Raw genomic sequence first — 18,191 nt, 5'->3', positions numbered from 1 at the left:
GGAGTGGGCAATCCACCCTTTTCCGGCTGAGGACCATGGCCTCAGACTTGGAGGTGCTGATTCTCATCCCAGCCGCTTCACACTTGGCTGCGAACCATCCCAGCAAGAGCTGGAGGTCACTGTTCGATGGAGCTAGGAGGACCACGTCATCCGCAAAAAGCAGGGACAAGATCCTCACGTCACCGAACCTGACACCCTCCACCACTCGGCTGCGCCTAGAAATTCTGTCCATGAAGGTTATGAACAGAACTGGTGACAAAGGGCAGCCCTGGCGGAGTCCAACCCTGGACCACTGGACAACCCGGGAACAGGTCCGACTTACTGCCGGCCACGCGAACCAGACTCATGCTCCTTCGGTACAGGGACCACCCAACCCCATACTCCCGGAGCACCCCCCACAGGATGCCCCTGGGGACACGGTCGTAAGCCTTCTCCAAATCCACAAAACACATGTGGACTGATTAGGCAATATCCCATGCCCCCTCCAGCACCCTGGCGAGGGTAAAGAGCTGGTCCACGGTTCCGCGTCCGGGACGAAAACCACATTGCTCCTCCTCAATCTGAGGTTCAACTAACACTTGGATTTTCAATATGAGATTAGTTAATCCAAATGATGGTCCATTGCTTGTTTGCTTTAACAGGCTAGCAGGTGAGCTACAGTTTGCGGTGTGGGGGCAGTAACAGTAGAGCATGACACTCCTCGAATCCCCAACTTTACATGGCGAAGGAATTGGGATTACGAACAGAACACAGAAAGATTAGCACCTGGTGAGAGGGTGGTGAACTCGGTCTGTGGACAGTTGGCCCCTCACGCCCTGCCATATTGTGTTGAGTGATTTTGCTTTTGCTTCTTCATCATGGAGCCATCTACACCAAGAGACACTGCAATGCAAATACAATGCCAACTCGCACTGCTAGCGCCAAACAGACCAGCATGTACCAAACTCTTCTGATTCTATGTGTTCTTCTGTATATCTCTGTATTTGTGTTACTGCTGTCCAGGGGTCGCGTTAACCAGATTTTCTCGGTCATTGACCGTTTTTTTACAACAATGACCAGAAAATCTGAAGGCCGCCGGTCATTTTGACCGGTTGCAATAACCACCCCTGCCCACCTGGCGGCGGAGTGTGCTCATTAATTAGCTATTGTCTAGTCTTGATGCATGACCACCTCGTTGGCTTCACACAGCAAAATCAAAGGGGGCCGGGCACTGAGCAAAATGTCACGGTAGCTGAGTCTCCGAAATTTTTTCCAAAAGCCCAATAACGGTGATAAAAAAGGTGAAAAAAGAGGCACTGATGCATTGGAGGATGAAGAACAAACAATTAATCAGCCCTCGTCATCTACAGAGCAAGCAAGCGGCAGCAAGGAGGTCAGGAGGGAGTACAGAGTTCAGTGGGAGCAGGAGTTCACGTGGCTGAGGAGGGAGGATGGAAAAATGTTCTGCGACATGTGAAAAAAAGCCAATAAGAGCAACGGATTTGTTCCGAGGATGCACAAACATGCAGAAATCAGCATTACGTGAACACCAAAGTAGCCACAGCCACATCGAGGCTTCAAAGGTCCTCAACCAGAGTGTGGCCATGATTAAACATGTAGAGAAATCACAGGTTGCCTGCAACGAGGCATTAAAAACACAACTTAAGGTTGTGCTACACATGGCTAAAACAAACACCCCGAGCCACCTGTATCCTGACCTGATAAACCTCTTACAGTCTGCCGGCTGTCCAAACCTTAACAGTGCACACATGTACACCCACCATGAGACAGTCAGTCAGATGGAGGAGGCGTTATCAAAGACAATAACCAGCGCTATTGATGACCGCGTCGCCAACAGCAGATATGTGGGAATAATAAGAGATAAGATAAGATAAGATAAGATACACCTTTATTGATCCCATAATTGAGAAATTCCAGTGTTACAGCAGTCAAGGAAAAAGAGTCGGATTAAAGATTTCAAAATTAGACTTAAAAAACTAGGCATGCAAATAAGTACAAAAATCCAAGAGTCGGCGATAAATAACAATAACAATAATAATAATAATGAAAATAATAGGAAGTGGATAATAATGAGCAGCAGTGAATGAAAATGAGCAGTGGATAAAGGGAGCACATCTAGTGCAAGTGATTGTATGTGCAAAACAGCAGACAGCTGTGGTGTCCATAAAGTGTCCATAGTGCAGTCTACTGTGAGCAGTGCTGGTTATGTAGCCTGACAGCAGCAGGCAGGAAGGACCTGCGATAGCGTTCCTTCACACACTCTGGGTGAATCAGTCTATCGCTGAAGGAGCTCTCCAGAGCTTTTATCTCCTCCTGCAGAGGATGGGAGTCATTAGTCCTCAGAGATGACAGCTTGGCTGTCATCCTCCTTTCTCCCACCACCTGCACAGAGTCCAGAGAGCATCCCAGGACAGAGCTGGCCTTCTTGATCAGCTTGTCCAGTCTCTTCCTATCTGCAGCCGAGACGCTGCTGCCCCAGCAGACCACTCCGTAAAAGATGGCTGATGCCACCACAGTGTCAAAGAAGGTCTTCAGGAGCGCCCCCTGCACTCCAAAAGACCTGAGCCGCCTCAGCAGGTAGAGTCTGCTTTGGCCTTTCCTGTACAGTGCTGTTATGTGATTAGTCCAGTCCAGTTTATTGTTAAGATGAACACCCAGGTACTTATAAGATGTCACCATCTCAATGTCCTTTCCCTGGATGTTCACCGGTGTTGGGGGGAGGAGTCTGCGCCTGCGGAAATCCACCATCAGCTCTTTGGTTTTCCCCGCGTTGATCTGAAGGTGGTTCCTCAGGCACCAGTCCACAAAGTCCTGGTTCAGTTCTCTGTACTCCCTGTCGTCCCCATCTGTGATGAGGCCGACTATGGCAGAGTCGTCAGAGAACTTCTGCAGATGACAGGTGGGGGTGTCGTATGAAAAGTCTGCAGTGTAGAGGGTGAAGAGGAACGGTGCCAGCACCGTCCCCTGCGGGGCCCCCGTACTGCAGACAACCAAGTCCGATACACAATCCTGGGTCCTGACATACTGCGGCCGGTCCGTGAGGTAGTCCAGGATCCAGGATGTGAGGTGATTAGCCACCCCTATGTGCTCCAGTTTGTCCCTCAGAAGCGCAGGCTGTATGGTGTTGAAAGCGCTGGAGAAATCAAAGAACATGATTCTCACAGAGCTTCCAGGCTTCTCCAGGTGAGAAAGAGCTCTATGCAGGAGGAAGATGACGGCGTCGTCCACCCCAATGCCAGGCTGGTAGGCAAACTGCAGCGGGTCCATTGAAGGGCCTACTGCGGGGCGGAGACGAGACAGGACCAGGCGCTCCAGAGTCTTCATGAGGTGCGATGTTAATGCCACCGGTCTGAAGCTGCTGAAGTCCTTGGGGTGCGGAGTCTTGGGCACAGGTACCACGCAGGATGTCTTCCACAGCTGTGGTACTCTCCCCAGCCTCAGGCTCAGGTTGAAGATGGTTTCAACTATCCCGCACAGTTGGTCTGCGCAGGACTTCAGGAGTTGATAATTGATGAAACCACTAATATCACGGTGGAGAAAATGCTGATCACATATCTGACACTTCAACACAAAGGGGAGCCTGAAACTGCATTCATCGGCAATTACACAGTACCCTCTGGCACTGCTGAATGCATCACAGCAAAAATAAAGAGGTGCTATCGGGCCGTGGGGTCGCTATGGCTCGGGTTGTTGGACTTGGAAGTGATGGAGCGAATGTGATGGTGGGTCGAAAAGGCCGGAGTTGCACAGCTGTTGCGTCAGAATGACTCTCCCTTCCTTGTAAACATTCACTGCGGTGCGCACAGGACAGCGCTCGCTGCGTGCGATGCCTCCACTGCTGTGCGTCGAGTAAGCACATATGTCACCACTGTTAATAACATATACACATACTACAAGAATTCCCCCATTCAAACATACCGACTAAATGAACTTCAAAAAGAAATGGGGGAACAAGACATGCTGAGCCTAAAACAACCATCGGCTACAAGCTGGCTGTCGCTGGAGAGGGCAGTTAAGGGCATACGTGCCAACTGGGCTGCTCTGGTGTTGGAGTTGGAGGAGGAGGAAACTGCAAAAAACTGCCCTATAGATAAGGGAATCAGAAAGCACCTTCAAACATACATGTTCCCTGCTTTGACTCACTTGCTGACTGACGTTTTGGCCGTGGTGAACCGCATGAACCTCACCTTCCAAAAAGAAGATGTAAACATCTCCTCCATCTCACCTGTCATGAACATGACTCTGGATAGTCTGGAAGACCGGTGTAGCTGAACCACTGGTGCAGAAGGAGCGCATGCTGCGGGATTTCCTCCCGGTGAAGCGAGTGCTTGCAGGATCAGGAAACCCCTCATTCAGAGAGTCTTGCCGACTTCTGATAACTTCTCTGGGAGAAATGTTCCCCGACTTTAAAACTGTGGCTGAAGTGGCGCTGGTAATTCCAGTTTCCAGTGTGGCAGTAGAGCGCGGATTCAGCCTTCAGAACAACATCAAAACAGCCACGAGAAGTCGTCTGTCCAAGGCAAAAGTACAAAACTTAATGACAATCACCTCCGCAGCAACCTCCCTTGATGCGTTTGATTACGCACAAGCCAGCACAGAGTTCCAGTCCATGCGCAAGAGGAGGAAGGTGTAAGACTGAGAGTTCAGGCCGCAGGTGAACTATGTTCAAGTCAGCTGATTTCTTGCAATTTTTTGTTCAGATTTTATTTGTAATTGTTTAATTTTGTAAAATTGCTTCGTTAATATATTATGCACAGTCAGTGGTTTAAGTGGCTGCCATTTTCACACTGCAGCGTTGTTGACATAAGAAGCCTAATGGCACGGGTGTGGATGTCTGTTAATCTTTTCGTTCATGTCCTTAATGCACACTTTGTAACGTGCTTGTTGAATTTATTAAAAACGAACGAATGAAAACGAAATGTCTTTGAATATCTTTATTATCATTTAAAAACACAAATTAAAATGACCAGTAAAAATAGATTATGACCGGATTTTTATGACCCTCTCGGTCAAAATGACCTAACGCAACGTCTGCTGCTGTCATATATCTCTGCAGAATGAACTCTCTCTGTATCAACATCACTCGACACAAACACACCAGCTTCCTACTGAACAAGCGGCCCCTAAACGCCTCTCAGAGATGATTTGTGACGCTCTGATCGTTGGCTCTGATACAATCTGCTCTCTCATTTTACATTTCAGGCATTTCGCTGACACTCTTTATCCAAAATGACTCCCCAGCAGTGAGACAGGAGAATCATAAAAACACATGTCATGTTGCTCTGTGAACGGTGGAGGAATTTATCCCAGATATATCTTACAGGGTCAGGAGCAGATACAGGCAAGGATCCAGTGGGAATAGAGGCTCGCAGAAGTCATCCTGCACTCCTCTGGCAGCCATGTTGGAAGATATACATGTGATCCCAGTGAATCTGGCTGCAGTTCCTTCTGTGTGCTGCTACTGTAGGCCAAACAGTTCATATTTCAGGTCACTAAATGAGCACCAAACTTTAAAGCACTTCATCAGGAGTCACACATGACGGGTCTGTGTCGACATTCAGCAGAGAGGGGGAGGCTGGCAACAGTTTGATGGAAATAAATAAACTATCCGGGCAAAAAATTTGCAGCTGAGAACTTTATAACACACTAAAATACACGATACTGATATTGTGCATGTGCAATAACTTTGTGTCTCCACTTCAGCTTAATAAAGCTCTAACGAAAGTTCAGTCAGGAAGACAATACTGTTCATGTTCAGGCACTAACTTTCTTTCTCACCCTGCCATTCACTCATATGCTCACTCACTGTCTCTAGATGTCAGTGTCTGGGTATAGACTTCTAAGTCCCCAGCTGATTCACAATCAACCAATAACACAACGACACACCTTCTCTGTCAGCCTATCATCTTCCTGCTCTTCATTTTAAATATGGTTCTTTCTCTGTCGTAGGTATTTCTTGTTGCCATCATGCACATTCTCCACCTCCCAATCACCACCTAGTCTTTACAGATTCATCAGCCTCATACGCCCCATCAGCCATCAACCTCAGAGTCATCAGCCACCAGTGTCTAGACTCCATGGAGGGATTTGTCTTGCTGCCGCTTAGATGTCCCTCGATTGCAAAAAATCTCCCTCAGGTGTCCAAGCGCCAAAGACTTCTGTTAAATCTTAATCAGCACAAATCACCTGTTAATCTGTTCACTCATATTCTGTATTAAATATTATCTTTACTTCACTCTCCTTCTCTCCTGATTGGATTATGACTCATCAAAGTTAATGTAACTCCTGCACAACACATGACATGTTGGCTTAGCTATTAGCAATAGGGAGCCAACAGGTGGTGTCATCTGTGGAGGCTGATGGGTGGCTCCAGATTATCAGAGCATACAGGGAGAGATTTAAGTTTTGACAGCAAACAAGAACAGGAAGCTGAATGAAATCAATGTTGTATCCACAGGTTTGAGTGAAAACAGTAATTCCTCCTTTGCTCACAATCTGAAAAACATTTTGCTTTTAGTTGTGACGGTCAAACTTTTTTCATTTGTCTCAGAGAGTCAGACCTGCTCTGTCTTTCAACTAAAATAAGAATATAAATCAGGATGGGATTTTTTGTTACCGAAAAAGAGAGTTACCACCTTGTGGTTGTATGCCTCCATGAACCAGTCAAGTTTCTCTCACAGCACATATTCATGTCAGTGAAAACATGGATGCTTCACACACAGAAGATCTATACAATCAGCACAGTTTCAAGATTAGAGTCACCAATTCAGTATCTGACCAGGTGTCTCTCCATCTGTTCCTGAGATCTGACATTAAATAATGGCCAGAAAAGAGTTTTTGGAGAACATTATGATGTCACAGTGAAGATGATCTTTGACCTTTTGGATATAAAATGTCATCATTTCATCCTGTCAGACATTTGTGTAATTTTTTTTCATTATTAGAATAATCATTCTTGAGTTATGGCCAAAAACATGTTACGTGTGGTCACAGTGACTTGTCCTTTGACCTTTATCCACCAAAATCATATCAGTTCATTCTGGAGTCGTTCTTGAGATATCACATTCACAAAAATGGGACAGACAACCCAGAAACATAATGCCTGTGGCACAGAGGCATAAAAATGTTCAGTAAAAGTTGCTATTGAAAACTGTAAGACAAGATATTTTACCAATTTATTATATACATTTTAGCTAACGTTACTGTTCGGTTGTACGGCAACTAGGGGTGGGAATCTTTGGGCACCTCACGATTCAATAACGATTACGATTCAGGGGCTACGATTCGATTATTGATGCATCTTTAATTTATGTATATTGATGCATTTTTCACAACACACATTTCTTTTTGTCTCACTGAATAAGCATTCAACACTTGCAATTTTTAAAAACAGTGCATTTGTAATAAGAAACAGTTAAATTCATTTCCATTACATTTTATTAAACATATAAATGGAAATGCGTGCAAACTGGAAAGTTACAACTTCGTTGTATGGAACCAAAGGTAACAACAGGTATCTTCAATCACAAGATAAAATGCGTAGTTAGAGTAACAAATGATTCGGTGGCGACAGACGTCCACGCATCACGTGTAACTGCGTTCCTACCTGCCTTCAACAGCGAGGCCATGATTTCTGTTTTGGTTTGATGGTAGAGTGTCGGTGAAATAGCGTCGGGATGGGATGGTGTATCTGGGCTCCAGTGTATGCAGCAGTCCTCGAAATCCCTGATTTTCCACGACAGAAGAAGGACGCAAATCCTTGGCAATAAATGCTGCGATGGCCTTCGTAATTCGCTTGGCCTTTTCAGATGAGGGTGGCAGCTTTCTAATTGCTTCCTCGATTGTTCTCTGGTCGGTAGCGCCACTAGTTGCCGCAGCAACAACAGCCTGCCGTCTCCCTGACTCCTCCGTCAGGTGGAATCGAGTTACATGGCTTCTCATGTTTGTTGTGTTGCCAAAGTATTTTATTTTAGCACGACACAGCTTACATATAACGTGGCTCTTGTCCAGTTCGCTTCCGCCGTCAACGTTGTAGAAGCCGAAGTATTTCCACACATCTGCTTTTAAATTAGAAGAAGCTGTTCAGCTCTCACGGCGAGGTGGGTAGCGGTCAGCCATGTTTGTTTTCCTCTGTGCGCGTGTCGGCGTGTCTGCTCCAGGTGCGCATCCCAAAGTGTCCCGGAGATGACACGTACCGCGCTTCTTAGTTCCGCATTATTTAGAACCTTCTGTATTACTCTAATTAACAGATTTAAATAATCGAAATTTGGACGTTTGTGAATCGATTCAGATTCGTCCACGTCCGAATCGCGATGCATCTAAGATTCGGAAATTTCCCCCACCCTTAACGGCAACATTTAACAACGCTGGCTTATTTTATCAACGGGGACAAAAAGGTTTGGGTAAAATACATTTATACCCCCCCAAAGTAACCATAATCTGCATCTCTTTTACAACTTAATTTTTCGAGAATCATTTGACATATTATTATTATTATTTCTCATTATTTCTCATTTTTCACATTTCTTATTTTAATTTTCTTTGTTAATGTCTCTTCAAAGTTTCTACTTTATGCATCTGTTAGTATGAAATGCTTTATATCCACCTTATTCCTGAGGGTGCTACAAATGAGTATGGGTACAACTTCCTGTGAGATAGGGAAAGTGGCAGTAAGCTAGTTAGTTGTATTGACTCTGTGGTTTGTCCCAGTGGCTACTCTTGGTGGCTAACTGCCAAAGGTGGATCTTTTCTAAAGTAATTTGCCGTCAATTTAGCAAATCCTGCTTTGTTTTTTAACAGATATTTAACTCATGTTAAGTTTGCTTTTTCTGAAAATGTCCTTGTGAAGCTCTGGTACCTGTTGTGCTCTCCACCTCTGTGACATTACCAACAACCAGACTAGGCTAAATTTGTGGCTTTGACAACAGTGTGTTAAACACGCACCAAGAACAAAAAGGGATTGCCCCTGTACCCAGTGGTACAGTTTCCATCGGCCACCTACAGAGGGGAATATTTTGCAACCCGTACTTTAGAAAATTAATACCACGGCGGACTTCAGGGTTTTTTCGGACCTAATTGTATTGCAGAGTTTTGCACAGCGGCGACCGGATCTTTGCTCTCAAACCACAAAAAAATGTGATGGCACAACAGTCTCCTTCAGTACATTATTCTATGCTTTCTTTTGATTTTCACATTGGCTAGTCATCCTGTTTAATTTGTCTTCTGATTAAATCGGAACCGTTGAAACAAGTTGTAGGAAGCCTCTGCAAGTAACTGGTTGCTGGCAGACACTGTAGAGCCGATGCGCTGCTGGTTCTGCCGGCCTGAATAGAATATAATGTCTATAGCCTTACTGGTGTGTACAGCCTTTATAGACTGAACGGGTCGACCCGTAACCCGCGGGACCCGCAAATGGACCTGCGGGTCGGGCAGCAGTGATCGTCTGTTAAATCGGTCTGTAAATGATATTTTGACATTATTGGCTATTACTGTCATGGCATCCGAAGGTACTGATGCGTTGAGCAGGTGACAGTCCGCGGTCGTTTTCAAAACACACTTGTGTCACGCACTCCAAAAGAAACTTGTTGAAACTTTAAACAATAATTTATTGTACAAAACGGGGGAAACAAACGACAAAAACGGTTCCATAATTCATATTCAATTCAAAAGATAACGAAGAAACAGCTACAAGTTAGAGGGAATAGTGATAAAGTGGTAAAACTTGGCATTGATCCACAGCCTCAGACGGATGCGCTCAAGCGTGCCGTGCGCACAAGCTCCGTTGGTAGGCTATACTATATTTTCACATTTTTAACAATGCAATTTAAAAGTTTTGATTTTTATTGATAACCTACATTTACCAACAACAAAAAGACTACATTTAGCACCAAAAGATATGTTAAAAAAATAAATAAATTTAAAAAAAAAAAACGAATATCGAATACCAAATTTTCATAATGAATACCTACCCATAGAAACAAATATTCGAATACCCGAATATTTTGGTACAGCCCTATGATGCATACACTAGGTCTTCACATGCTAGGAATGACATAAGAAATAGAGTTTTCAGAAGAGAATTACACCCAGTGGTCTGTCACTCAACCCAGGGGTCAGGGTTAGAAAAATACCTCTGACTGTGATCCAACGAAAAACTGATGCATATTTTACATTATAAATATTATTACATTGCTTTATTGTGACTTATTGTGGCTTGCACCATTTGTTATTTCCAGCACCAGTGGAGGAGGAGAATAAATAGTTTTGTCACTCTGTATGATTGCTAAGTGTTTATGAGAGAAATACAACCCATGGAACAAAGGCACTAAGAACTTTTGGATGACGTAGCTCTGATCCAGTGGAACGTTCTGGGCCCCTCCTCCTCCTGGATTCATTAACTTGTCCTGACGCATCTTTTCCTGACAAGACGTACCCAGAGAAAGGTCTCATGCCCAGGCAGCCTGGCCCTCAGTGACGCTCTGGACTGAAATAGTGTCATAAAGTCATCCATCAAACAAGTAGGCCAAGGGTCAGTAACGAGGCGGCAGCCGAAGGAAACCAGAGAGATAAAACTGAACCCAGCAGGAACATCCCAGAATACTCCTGAATTCACACTCACATATTTTTAGACTGTAAAGTACGTGTAAAGTTTTCTCAGTTAACGTCTGCAAAGGTCAACCTGCAGGAATTTATAACCAGATAATTAGAAAATACAAACTTGCGTCTAGTGTTTTAAACGGCATCGTGTGATGACGCAGATCAGTTCCAGATGGTGCATTCAAGAACACTTTGATTTCTGATTACTAATAGCTTCCCCTTTAAAATCCCCGTATCAGTAACATATGATGTAACTTACATAAGAAAAGAGTCTGGTGTGTCCTTGAATGCACCGAAACGACACCTCTTAAAACAGGTACCTGCTCACAAATGCATCATCGTGTTGTGACGATGGAACAAAAAAGGTCAAAATTATCCCTGTGGTGAATTATGGAATAAAAAACATGATCATCCCTATAAAAATATAATGAGGACTCAACTTAAGTCCAGACAGTGAAACCTCCCAATACAAGAAGTGTCACTGGGTTCATTTCAGCGTGCTATAATAATCATCTGACAGAGTTTTTAATACAGTGGTGGAGAAGTGCTATTTCTGGGGGTGGGTTCAAGGACACTCCGACATCAGACATTACAGGCCTCTGCAGAACAGCAACCTGCACAATAGAAAAATAATAAATCACAAGGTCTGTGTTGCTTACTTACTTTTTCTGTCCCCTGGCTATGATTGTCACACTGCAGAGCTTCAGACTGAAACACTGCTCAGCAGGAATCTAAAATCTTTTCTATTAGATGGCTGGCTTTTGTCAACTTTTGTCTCAGACCACTGGCCAGGAGTGAGACACTCTTCATGTCTTTGAATGCACCACCAACAAGAGTTTTGATCTCTTGTGTATTTTTAATAGTGCTGTTTGGTTTGTAGATGTGAGTCGTGGCAAATTTCACCAAATGCAACAACGTATAAGAGCCTTGCTGTCACTACCATAGACTGTTTATGAAGATGGACGACATGACAGCCCCCAAAGTGAAGCCGAAATATCTAGATCGCCCCCTGGTGGCTGGCTGCAGTACAGGTCATAAAGCCCACCTTCTCCATGTTAATGGATGGGACATGGGCCAAAATAAAAACTCAAAGTACACATCAAATACATTTTTCCCAAAGATGGTTTCTGTCATTTAAGGTATTTTTTATTTTTCAGGTAAATCTGGTTTTAATTATTTATTAGGGGTGGGCACGATACGGGCCTAAAATAATATGATATTTCAGGGTAGTTTTGCGATAACGATATTTTTGATGATATGATATATTTGTTATTAATTTAAGAAAACAGTATTGCAGCAAAATAAATGGTCCAGTTTACCTTCAAATATTCAGTAAAAACTAAAGAAAAATGATGTCTCATTTCCTTCTTTTAGTAAAATCCTAAATGACTGAGTTGTTTTTTTCCACCTGGACCTTTATGCTCTGCCATTTCTCCTCTAATCATCAGGCTGTAACCTGTGACAGGCTGTTATGATACCACAACTATCACACAGTCACATATATGGAGTTTATTCACGTAGGTTTACATCACCAAAGGTTTATGACAGAATCAGAGAGGAGAGGGAGAGACGCTGTGCTGCTGCCAGAGGAGCCGCTGAATGAGTTCCCTCTGAGCGCTAAGAGAAGTAAAACATTCAGGACGACACAGTTTATTCCACACTACTGAAGCTGCTCCTCTTTTTGGAACCACCAAGGAGTCGCTAATAATTTCACTTTCAGCCGTGCTTGTTGTTGCCGTGGGTAACAGCATGACGTCAATATGTCAACAAGTGAAAATATCCCAAGTATCACGATATGAATTTTTTGTATCATATCAAACATTATACCAGTGTTATCATGGACGAGATGATATGGCACACCCCTAATTAACCAGGGTCAAATTCCCTGTGTGCAAGAAATTAGAAATGTTCTGTTCTGTTGGCGGATCATTTCAGCTCTACAGTGACTGGCAGCCATGTAAAATACACAATATTGTAGTTAGATGAGATGAGTGATGATGAGGCGTCAGTAGCGCTTCGATATGACGCACACAAATCACATTAACTCTAAAGACAAGTGGGATTACTGCTGAACACAGGACTTCATCTGCTTCCACTCAGATCATCCTCACTGTGTGTGAGAATCGATCCTGCTGTCCAACTTTAATCTGACTTCAGACACACAGAAAGAAGGTAAGACGCTTCAGTCTGAGCCCTCCCCGCAGACGAGCCTCCGTCTGAAACTGATCTCTGGTTTGAACCCAAAACAAAATGAAAACAAAACAAATCACAACCCTCTTCCCATGCTCCGCTCCATTCATATTCATCCCATAAGAAAATAACAAACCTATTAGTGCTGATCATCAACCATAAATATCAAACAATCGCTGGGCCCAGATGGGGAGGATTATGTCGCCTTAAAGTCATTACCATCACATCCTCTCCTTAAGCTTCCAATTCCCCCTCTCAGCTGCATTGTAATACCCGGCCTCGGATCACTTTCCCATATTAAACTCACTGTTTGCCGATGAGCTTATTAATGCTTTTGTTTCGGCATGCCAAAACAATGGCCCTCCACTCCGGCAGATAAAAGTCCAGAGCGTGATGAATCCGATTTAGTCTCAAACGGGTCGTAGCTCTGTGGAAACAGACACATCATGGCTCTACTGGGGCTCTTCCTAGGTGGCGGTGGGACGTGTTTTTTTTTCTTGCCTCCTTTGAAGTGAGGACAGTGCATGTTTCACGCCGCAAGTGGCTGTCAGAAGTCGGGCCGGGCTTATAACAGGCCGTAACCTGAGAGCGCAGAGGGGCTTAGGCTTCCCCCGCCACAGTTTTGATATCAATTAGATTTGTGGTCACCTGATACTGCCGAGGGCCCGGCGCTGAACATCTGCACGGGATAATGAGAGCAGGAGGAGGAGGAGGAGGAGGAGGGTCTGTGGTACCTTGGCACTGCTGGAGTACACACATGAAACATCAGTCCACACTGGTGAAACAGATCCACAGAGCAGGACGACAACATCTATTCTCACAGAGCTCCCAATAAACAGAATGGACAACGATAAAAGATGTCTGACAACAGTGAAAAGTTTCAAGTTTAAGGTTGTGTTGTCAAATTTCTTGGTTTGTCCAACGAAAGTCTAAAGACAGATGTACGTAGGCCCAATGTAGAGTCTACACCGGAACCTACGCAGGTGACCTATGCCGTTGTGAGCACTGACTCTGGTGCGATAGTCGCTCTTCAATTTCACCGCCAAACACTAACGTCCACACTGATGTTTGTAGAAATCTCTTTCCATGAAGTTGCAGCCATCTGGCAGTCTTTGTAACTTGGCGAAGAGGAGACCCACAAACGTACATGTTTATAGACTTTCTCAGTTAAACTGTGTTTAATCTGGCTCACGTTCAGTCAAGATGGGGCAGCGGGAAGTGTGTAGGAGGAAATGTGATGCTACCAAGCAGACCGGTCACTGTTGTTTTGGTTTGCATCACAACAACTTGCAGTCACATTTCAGTGGAGGTCAACATCTGGCTACAACATAGAGTGCAATTTGACGCATAAGTATGAACCGGCCTGAAACCCAAAATATATTCAAATTATTATTCATTTCAAAAAGAAAAGCATCAAATCCTCATTTTAAAATCCAAATTAGTGACTTAGAGGCCGTACACATCCCGCCTGGAAAACACGAGGTCAGGCTCTGAGTGCTACTCTTGTGCCTGTTCTGTGCCAACTTTCAAGGTTGCTAAGCAATTATATAAACACTATACCTGAAATCCTGAGTGCAGAGCTGATCTTCTTCCAGGGGCTGTTTGTGTGTAGGCTGATTGTCCGTGAGACAGATGTGAAGCTCTGGCAGCTCTGCACTAAATTAATCAAATTCTTCTCCATATTTATCACAGACTGATATTTACTGAAGAAGGGAAAAATATCTGTCCGCTGTGATTGGTTGGTCTTCGTCACAAGACATGCGGTGAAGCTGACATCTGTTTAGTTTTCAGCACGCTGCCGTCGCGCCCTGAAAAATGGGCACTTGGGATCACGTGCGTGCTGCAACTGCACCGCACTGGTGTTTGTGTCTACATTGAAAATGAATTTGAGGGTGCAAAAAACACACTGTGTAAAACTAAACTAAAACGATTCATTCAACAGTTGCAGATATTTTTTTTGTTAATCAAGAAATTCAGCTCTAAATCACGTTCAAATTATTTTCTAAATGTGTACATGGTTTCCAACATAGTCAAAATATCTGTTTGATATACCAGTCTGAACATCTGTAGAGTCAAAAATGATCTGTTTAAGCCAAAACACACCGGCGCCGCACAACGCGCGTCAAAACAGCCGCCCCCATTATTTTCTATTTACAAACCCACACCGCGGCACTTTACGCTATTGTCCTATTTTTCCAGCGTCGCCGCCCTTGAAAAAGCGCTATTTTGTACTTCCCAGGTCCCGTAGTAGCAGTAGCAACGTACCGTCGTTGTCTAGTTGTCGTGGCCGTCCTGCACTGTGTGTTTTCTTCTTGCGCCCCGTCTTCTTCCTCGTCTTTTGTTCTAATTGGCGGTTCGCAACCAGTACCGCCACCTAGCGGACCGGAGTGTGCAATAGAAATCCGGTTGATGCCCCACAGCGTGACGCTTTTTGTGTGTGTTGGGGGCGGCACTTGACTCGCGTCAATGACGCCACCGTCAAATGACGCCGCTGGTGTGTTTTGGCCTTTTATCACAGATGAAGCAACAGCTAGTGTAAACATGTACCCTGGAAATCCACAGTTCTCACGAGAGCACAATTTGAATTTGCTCAGTGAGTCACTCTGGCAGTCAGTAATGATGCTCATTACCTATGCCCATGAAACCGAGCTGCACCAATCACATCGGTGTATCTGATATAGGCGGGCCAGAGGCGAGCTAAACAGATGACNTCTTTCCTTTGCAAGATGGACGTTTTTGCTGTTTTGCCGACCAGATACGGCAAGAGTCTAATCTACCAGTTAGCTCCACTGGTAGCTAAGCCTATACGTCAACCCATGTATTGTTCTGATTGGTCGTAGTGTTATCCAATTGCTTGGTGCTGCCCCTCGAGTTGGGCCATTTGCATTACTCATGGCCAGACCCTAAATCTTTCTAGATTTGGGTCTGGATTTCCAGGCTAGTAAACATGCTGCTGGACACCAGAAACACAATCAACATGATGTGGACACTCAATCTACACTGCCTGTGCCTTTATGATCAATACAAAGCTTGAACCTCTGTGTTTCAGGCTAAAGGAGGCTATCCAAGTCACTATTATCATACTTTAAACGAAAACACAAAACAATGGTATTCAATTTAGCAAATCAAAAATGTCAGGAGATACATCCATAAATCCACAGTCTGCTGATGGTCGCTGCCTTGCTCAGAGGCTCTCTGGACATGTTGCCCTCTAACTGTGCTGCAGTGCATGCTGCTGTATTAGTCAGACGAGTGACGACGTGCAGTAGTGTGTCATCTGTTGACACTCTGCTGGTGAACGTCTCCCAGCTGGACGCTAACAAGATGCTGAGAGGCTGACGGAGCAGAGAACTACTTCTCCCAGCAGCCACCAGGAAAAACAACCACACACACACATCAAACGGAAAACACGACACACATGTCAGCTGAGAGGTTCCCTCCTGTGTTTTTCTCCCGCTAAAGATGATAAAACCTCTCTGCCCTGCAGACCTGGCCATTAACTCTCCTGTAGTGGTGTAGACTCTGCACAGACGCCTCCCTGAAACACTGCTAGCTGCTTCTTTTTACCTGCCAGACATAAGCTTCACCTGGATGTTGAAACATAGGTACATGAGAGCTTCAGAAGACAAGCTAGCCTGCCAGTAGCCCTTTAAAGGAGTTTCCACTGCACTCCCTCAGCTCTGGGGACAAATTACAGAGCATACATTTCAGCACTGCTCAGGAGGTGATATGAATGATGTTCCTGGTACTTTCAGAGGTTGCCTGAAGTGCTGTCCATGATTGATGCATCCGGCAGAAATACAGACAACTCAAATAGTTTAACTAGAGAAAAATAAGATTATGATGCAAATCAAAAACTACAAACTAGTTTCAATGCATTGGATGCTGTTATAGATTTGTGGCTCCAGAAGTGTCTTGTCGCAATTGTGCCTTCTGTTCATGTTAATGTGACAGAAAATCAGTAACAACATCAGTGCCACTTCTTCGATTGTTGTCTTGACCACAAAAACTTCACTCGCCCAGCACATTAAAGTTATGAGATCAGTCCTGCTGTTGTCTTTTATGACGTAAATCCAAAGTGTCTTGAAACACAAGGAAGAACCTGCTACCAAAGCCTCGTAAAGTTCATAAGGTCTCTATAAATCCATTCCTATCAGCATGATGACTGGAGGAGTTTCAGGACCATTATCTGCTCCATAGCTTGACAGTAACACAATAACAAGTGCATATCTTTACTGGTCAGTCGAGTCATTTGAAGCCAAGTGTTTGCTGCTGCAGACCCAATTTTAAGGTTCACTGAGAACGTTGAGAAGGACGAAACAGGAAGTGCTGCTCTCTGGGGATGCTGGCTGAACCCGTCCCATAATTAACGTCCTCCGTGTTACTCATGCCAACCGCTTGCAAACGGTATGCAAACAACTCTGCAGCCGTCTCGTGTTTCAAAGTCAAGTTCTCTGCACCAGCTGTAGACCGGGACGCAGTTTTTAACTATCTGATGCTGAAATGGGAGCAGAGAGAGCGAGGATGGAGGAACGAGCATGTTTGATAAAGTGCAGATGTCCTGCAGGATAAGACGGAGCTGCTGACAGGCTCTCTGAGCACTAACAGCCTGCAGCAGCAGCTCTGGACGAATCATTCACAAAGAGCAAATACAATTTCAACATACAGTGCTGATTCTCACTAAAGCTGACCACAGGAAGTGTTTGTCAACTGCTCATCATCATGCTACAAGTTATAGTTAACTTTTATATAAATATCCTTGTGTCAATACTGTCAATATATTCTAAAAGAGAGACGTCTGTGAAAGAAATCATGTCCCTCCTACTGCCTCTAATAGCCTTCACTAAAATCAGACCGCGATGCAGATGCAGAGCTTCTAATAGCATTACTGCAACAACCAGTCAGAGCCGAGGAGTCTCTACCGCAGATGCCAATCATGTCGATCACTCCATAAACTGTGGTCAAACTGTCAAACTAGGCAGCGCTGACAAAATATAAATCAAAACGTTGTTACTGCATTACCTATTTCTCACCTCAAATGTTTCAAAGGCGCATTTCAGTGCACTGTTTGGCTGTAACATGAGAAAGTTTACCACTCAGCCGCCATGTAGGGTACAGTTGACCAAAGTACTGAGCACTGCCCACCAGCCAGAGCAAACGTTCTCATCTAAACAATACACTAACATATGTTTCTGAAAACATTTCAGGCAAGAAATAGACAGTGCAGTAACAGAATCTTGATTCATATTTGATCAGCGCTGCCTCATTTGACAGTTTGACCACAGTTCTCGAGCTGGCAGAGTTTCTTCTGTCTGTCTGGTATTTTTCAAACACAAAGACATGTGAAGATTACTGTAACTCGCTATTATCAGGTAGCTCTAGTAAGTCCTTAAAAACTCTCCAGC

The 18,191-nt window shown here is 44.4% G+C and overlaps 1 protein-coding gene across 1 annotated transcript in view; it reads right to left on the bottom strand.

Annotated features, from left to right (window-relative positions):
• Window positions 1-7,710, bottom strand: part of LOC126407356 (voltage-dependent calcium channel subunit alpha-2/delta-4-like) — a gene marked incomplete at its 5' end in the record, with an annotated part of 135,442 nt that extends 127,732 nt beyond the window's left edge. The window contains one exon of the mRNA XM_050072155.1: window positions 7,607-7,710. Within this exon, the coding sequence (XP_049928112.1) occupies window positions 7,607-7,710 (104 nt within the window). The remainder of the gene's footprint in view (window positions 1-7,606) is intronic.
• Between the last annotated feature and the right edge of the window lie 10,481 nt (window positions 7,711-18,191).

The sequence above is a fragment of the Epinephelus moara genome, chromosome 20, assembly GCF_006386435.1.
Source record: "Epinephelus moara isolate mb chromosome 20, YSFRI_EMoa_1.0, whole genome shotgun sequence".
Lineage (NCBI taxonomy): Eukaryota > Metazoa > Chordata > Actinopteri > Perciformes > Serranidae > Epinephelus > Epinephelus moara.
This window is presented reverse-complemented; position numbering and strand designations above follow the sequence as displayed.